Source organism: Bison bison, unplaced genomic scaffold (genome assembly GCF_000754665.1).
Source record: "Bison bison bison isolate TAMUID 2011002044 unplaced genomic scaffold, Bison_UMD1.0 scf7180017864471, whole genome shotgun sequence".
Lineage (NCBI taxonomy): Eukaryota > Metazoa > Chordata > Mammalia > Artiodactyla > Bovidae > Bison > Bison bison.
In genome coordinates, this window is record NW_011495032.1 from 41,774,278 (window position 1) to 41,780,845 (window position 6,568).

Sequence of the window (6,568 nt, forward strand, 5' to 3'; positions counted from 1 at the left end):
CCCACCTCCAGCCGCCAGGTCCCCAGCAGTCCGCCAGAATCGGGCCTGAGTGACAGAGAAGCCTGCAGCTGCCAATCCCAAAAATATTCTCTGATGACACAGCTGGAGAACAAGAGCCCAGACCAGCTCCTCCAGGCTAAGTTTAGAGCAGGCGGGACCCCTGCCCCCCGCCCTAACCCCAGTTCTAGCCCCCGCCCCGGCCCTTCCCCCTAGGACTGGCCCAGCAGCTGCTGGGTTGAAAAGGGCCCCAGGAGGTGCGAGGGGCTGGCTTGCTCTGTCTCCCTGACAAATAACGCTTTTTAGACCTGGCAGACCCCCAGTTAACAGGCTCCTGTCCCATCTGGTGTCACCTCTGTGCTGGGTTGTGACACTGTGTGACTCTGTGTGTGTGGAGAGCGAGGGTTTGTATGTGTGGTTTAGGTCACTTGGGGTGAAAGCCCTCTCCAGCCCCTCCCCCACATTCCTGGCGGGAGTGGGAGATAAGGCTCAGGGCCACAGACATCTGCGTCAGAGATAGGAGGTCTCAATGCCATGGGCAGGGGCAACTCGACTGCGGGGCGTGGGAAGGGCTGGGGAAGACTGGGGTGAGAAGGGTAGAAGAGGGCGGTGGTGGGATGGGGAGGGTGGAGTGGGGAGGCCCTGGGCAGACCCTGGCAGAAGGGGCACAGGGCAGGGTGTGGGTTCCCAGTGGGCAGGGCCAGGGGAGCTATGTGGCTTCAGCTGCTCCTCTTGCTGCTGGCCCCTCAGGGCGGGCATGGCTGTCATGGGCCGGAGCTGGACCGGGAACTTGTCCTGGCCAAGGTGAGGGCCCTGTTTCTGGATGCCTTGGGGACCCCGCCGGTGACTGGGGAAGGTGGAGATCCTGGAGTCAGGCGTCTGCACCGAAGGCATGCCGTGGGGGGCTTCATGCGCAGGGGCTCTGAGCCCGAGGACCAAGATGTCTCCCAGGCCATCCTTTTTCCGGCTGCAGGTAATGAGGGTGGAGTACTGGCACCTTGACTCTGACAAAGAGTGTGGTGTAGCCTGGGTTCGGGAGCTAGGCAGGTCGGGTTGAATCCCAGACCTGACACTCAGCTGACTTTGCAATAATGGACCAGTTACTAAACCTTCCTGAGCCTCTTGTCTCCTCATCTGTGAAAAGTGCCATAACGCCTACATTTCAAGATCGAGTGAGATGGTATATCCAGAGTGCCCGGTTCATAGGAGCCATTTGCGAGATAGTCGTCTGGGAGGCCGAGGGTGTCTAGGGACAGAGAGATCCGGGCGTGTGCCCCTTCCTGCCATCTTTCCTCCTACCTTTGCTTTTGCTCCCTGCTCCAAACATTGTTTCTTTAGCCTCAGACAGCTGAGACTTGAGAAGATATCAGGGATGCGGGAGAACAGTTAGTTGGGAAATTAACCTACCTTCCCTTGAATTCTCTTCTCATCTCCCCAGTCAGTTGCACTGACTCAGTGAGTAAAGCCCTCCACTGGCTGGACCTTTTTGTAACCTGGCTCACTTTTCTCTCAGAGAGGATGCTCTGCCTCCCTGTGCTTCGGGCCCCAGGCAGCACAGTGAGTGTGGCTTTAGGATCAGGCAGAATCCCAGCCTGGGCACTTAGTTTAAGGGCTTTTCATCTGGCTCAGATGGTTAAACGTTTGTCTGCAATGTGGGAGACCCAGGTTCGATCCCTGGGTTGGGAAGGTCCCCTGCAGAAGGGAATGGCAACCCACTCCAGTATTCTTGCCTGGAGAATCCCATGGACAGAAGAGGCTGGTAGATGGGGTCACAAAGAGTCAGACATGACTGAGCGACTAACACTTCTCATCTGCAAAATGAGTCAGTTGTTGTGAGGTTTATAGTGAGATGTTCCACATAACAGTACAGCCCCAATTGCTAGTTCTTTAACTCCTGCTGGTTCGTGACTGTTTGATGCAGTCTATATACTTGTCAGGGTAAGGATGCCAACTGCATTTTCTTAGAAAGCACTGTCCTTGATTCTGAGCTGAATCCTTTCTCCTCTGCCCCATCCCCTTCCTCCTCCTTCTTGGTGTTAACCTTTATAGAGTGGAATTATTTTAAAGGGTTTCTCATGCAGTATTTCTGACATGAGTAATATAACAAATGCCTGTGTACATAGCATTCAAGGTACCATTTCATAGTATCAGGTAAAAATTTAAATAGAAACTAACAAGTCTAAGCAATGGTGAAGGGAGAGAGCGCAGGGCATCTTACACATCACTGATGGGAATATTAATTGGTAAAACCACTTCAGAGAGAAGTTGGCAGTGGCTGGCATTTTTGAAGTCTTTTAATGCTGAAGTAACACATGGGGATTTTCCTAAAGGAAATCAGTCCTGAATATTCATTGGAAGGACTGATGCTGAAGCTGAAATTCCAATATTTTGGCTACCTGATGCGAAGAACTGATTCATTTGAAAAGACCCTGATGCTGGGAAAGATTGAAGGCGGGAGGAGAAGGGGACGACAGAGGATGAGATGGTTGGATGGTATCACCGATCCAATGGACATGAATTTGAGTAAACTCCAGAAATTGGTGATGGACAGGGAGGCCTAGTGTGCTGCAGTCCACGGGGCCGCAGAGTTGGACACGACTGAGCGACTGAACTGAAGGGAACTGAACACGTGGGGGGGGGGCCTCTGTTAGTTCCCTGAAGATTGGGGAGGGTCCTGGCCTCTGACAGAGTACTTCACTTGGCGCCTGGCAGGCTTGTGAGTGGCAGCCAGATCCCTCCTGCTGAGGGGGAGGGGTCCCAGGTTTTGCCGATGGGGGCTGCCCTTTCCCTTCCCTCTGCCCCCTGCAGGTGCCAGCTGCGGGGATGAGCCAGATGCTGGAGAGGCTGAGGAGGGCCTCTTCACATATGTGTTCCAGCCATCCCAGCACACACGCAGCCGCCAGGTGACTTCGGCCCAGCTGTGGTTCCACACAGGACTGGACAGACAGGAGACCGCTGCCGCCAACAGCTCTGAGCCCCTGCTCGGCCTGCTGGTACTGACATCCGGGGGTCCCATGCCTGTGCCCATGTCGCTGGGCCAGGCCCCCCCTCGCTGGGCTGTCCTGCACCTGGCCACCTCCGCCTTCCCTCTGCTGACCCATCCTGTCCTGGCGCTCCTGCTGCGTTGTCCTCTCTGTTCCTGCTCCACTCGGCCCGAAGCCACCCCCTTCCTGGTGGCCCACACACGGGCCAAGCCGCCCAGTGGAGGGGAGAGGGCTCGGCGCTCCACGCCCCCACTGCCCTGGCCTTGGTCTCCCGCTGCGCTGCGCCTGCTGCAGAGGCCTCCAGAGGAGCCCGCCGCCCATGCCGACTGCCACAGAGCCGCCCTCAATATCTCCTTCCAGGAGCTGGGCTGGGACCGGTGGATAGTGCACCCTCCCAGTTTCATCTTCTACTACTGTCATGGGGGGTGTGGGCTGTCCCCCCCACAGGACCTGCCCCTGCCGGTCCCCGGGGTGCCTCCTACCCCTGTCCAGCCCCTCTCTCTGGTCCCAGGGGCCCAGCCCTGTTGCGCTGCCCTCCCGGGAACCATGAGGCCCCTACACGTCCGCACCACCTCGGATGGAGGTTACTCTTTTAAGTATGAGATGGTGCCCAACCTTCTCACCCAGCACTGTGCTTGCATCTAAGGGAATCCCGCTGTGACAATAAATGACATAGTGCATATGACTTGGTGTGTCTTCTCAGGCTTCTCTGATAAGTATTTTTGTCGGGGTGAAGTCTAGGCCCTGGGAGCATGGGATTGTGGGGTCTCGGGTCACTCAGCCTCACTTGATCCAGGAGATGGGGGTTTGCCAGCAGTAATTGGATGTGTATCTCGTGGGAAGATACCATGCTTGGGGAGGACAAATAGGTGCTGTCAGCTCAGGAAAGCGACTCTGGAGCCAGAACTGGCCCTCGTACAAGTTGGCCCTGATGTGTCAACTGGGTGGTCTGCCATGCACACCTCATAGTGCCTATGCCCAAGTGTCATAACCACCGCCACTCTGCCCTAGCTGATGGACACCTAGCTCAAGGTCAGGTGATTTATAGAATGGCCAGAGATTATGGCTTTGGGGGCCCCACTGAGACAGATGGTCAGAGCTGTCCAGGCGTTTCCTGTGCCTGGGATGTGGGTGACATTTGAGGGCTGGGGACACTTTACTGAGGGGTACAGGGTTCTCTACTAGGCCAGTTAGCAGTGTTGCTAGGGAAGTATCACATATCTGAGACAGAGAGAAGTGAGTGCCACAGAGTAACTTTCACAAAGCTAAGGGTATTCTTTTTAAATGACTGCCCTGTATTCTAAAGTTATCCTTCATGTGTGTGTGTCAAAGTGTCATTTCTTTTATGATATTATGGTGACGGTAGATAGCAGTGTTTTTTTTTTTAATGTGTTTGTTTTCAGATTTTTACTTAACAAAATTAAAACTTGGCAATTCGAATTTGGATCCTAAGATTTTTCTTTGTAATTTTGCTGCTGAAATCTGTGAAATCTCAAAATCTGAAATCCTAAAGTCTGGGAGTCACTGGTCTGGGCCTCCTCTCCCAGAGTCTCCAAGGCCTTTGATTCCACTAGCTTAGCAAGTGAGGAAGAAATGTCCACCCCTACCTAAGAGGGCCAACAGTGACTAAGAAAATCTGTGTCCACTCCTGGCCATGAGACCAAGAGCAGGAGACTTCAGAGATTTTCCCTGTTCCCAGTGGTAATCATTAGAGACACTGAATAATCTTCATTCAGAGTCCATTTGAACAGAAAATTCAACTCAAACTGGCTTAAACCAAAGAAATAAAATAAAAAAACCCCAGTAGCCTATGACAAGTCCACAAGCACAGCTGACTAAATTACAGCTCGATTCGGGGCTCAAAGATGCTCCCAGGATTCAGCTATAGGCTCCAAATCCCCTGGGTGGGCTCCATCTCGTCTACGGCAGTCTGGGGCAGACCCAGATGCCCAAGTGACACCACTTGGTCTCGTAGGAGGGAGTCTGCTTACAGAAGTCGCAGGTTGGGTCTTGGTGGCCTGACTGTCTTGATTAGGGTCATGTGCTCCTCCAGGAAAAGCAGGAACAGAACAAGTTAATGATTCAGAGCATGAGGCCCACCCCTGGAGTCCAGAGCCTGAAGCATGAGGTGAAGTTATTCCCTGCTTCCCCTCAGCAGAGTGCAGTTACCACACAAGGGGTGGGGGGTAGATGCTGAGAGAAAGCACTGTTGGTTTTCTTTGCCATTCTCAAATCTAGCCCTTTCCCTCTCTCTACATGAACACCATTTTGCCATTTAAGTGGCAGTTCTTTTTCTTTTAATTGAAGTATAAGTGATACACAGTACTGAGTTAGTTTCAGGTATACAGCAAAGTGATTCAGTTATATACGTATTATACTTTTTTCAGATAATTTTTCATTATAGGTTATTTCAAGGTATTGAATATAGCTCCCTGTGTTATGCAGTAAATCCTTATTGCTTATCTAATTTACGTATATAGTAGTTTATATCTGTTAATCCCATACTCCTATTTTATTTCCTGCTTTCCCTTCTGGTAACCATAAGTTTGTTTTCTATGTCTATGAGTCTGTGTCTGCTTTGTATGTAGATTAATTTGCACTATTTTTTTTAGATTTCACATATATGTGATATAATATTCATTTTTCTCTGACTTACTTCATTTAGTATGATATTCTCTAAGTCCAACCATGTTGCAGCAAATGACATATTTCATTCTTCTTTATCACTAATATTCCATTTTATATATTTATATATACACACTACATCTTAAGGGCTTCCCAGGTGGTTCAGTGGTAGAAGAACCTGCCAGCCAACGCAGGAGATGAAAGAGACTCGGGTTCAATCCTTGGGTCAGGAAGATTCCCTGGAAGAGGGCATGGCAACCTGCTCCAGTATTCTTGCTGGAGAATCCCATGGACAGAGGAGCCTGGCAGGCTACAGTCCATGGATCACAAAGAGTCAGACGTGAATGAAGCAACTTAGCACACAATACATCTTAAATCAATCACCTGTTGATGGGCACTTGGGTTGTTTCCATGTCTTGGCTATTGTAAATAGTGCTGCTATGAACATTGGGTAGATGTATCTTTTAGAATTAGAGTTTTTGTCTTTTTCTGTACATAGGCACAGGAGTGCGACAGCTGGACCATATGATAACTCTATTTTTAGTTTTAAAAGGACCGCCCATAGCGTTTTCCACAGTGGCTGCACCAGTTTACATTCTAAAGGGCCATTCTTGATTGGGCAGCTCAGCAGCCTCCTTACTCTAAGCAGTCACTTTCTACCTCTCCAGTCCATGTCCCACCTGGTGCCCAGGGGTAACTTCTTTGATGATTTTATCCCTTAGGTGACTTAAAAACTTGTCTATACAAAGTTAAACCTGCTTTGTGTGGTGTAACAGCCCTTTCCAATAGATCTTATACCTGTCACTGCAGCCTTGGAGTGATACAGCCATGAGCTAAGGGATGCCAGCAGGTGCCACAGGTTAGGAGAAGCTGAGAATAGATTCTCTCCCGAAGCCTCCGACAGAGCCTGTGATGTGTTACTTTACCTGGCAAAGTGGCCTTTGCAGATGTGATTAAGGCTA

At 50.9% G+C, this 6,568-nt stretch overlaps 1 protein-coding gene across 1 annotated transcript; it reads left to right on the forward strand.

Annotated features, from left to right (window-relative positions):
* The first annotated feature begins 6 nt into the window (after positions 1 to 6).
* Positions 7 to 3,666, forward strand: INHA (inhibin, alpha). Its single transcript, XM_010861258.1, has 2 exons — positions 7 to 970; positions 2,806 to 3,666. The coding sequence occupies exons 1-2, from the start codon at positions 709 to 711 to the stop codon at positions 3,624 to 3,626; spliced, it is 1,083 nt and encodes a 360-aa protein (XP_010859560.1). The 5' UTR covers positions 7 to 708; the 3' UTR covers positions 3,627 to 3,666.
* Positions 3,667 to 6,568: the final 2,902 nt, after the last annotated feature.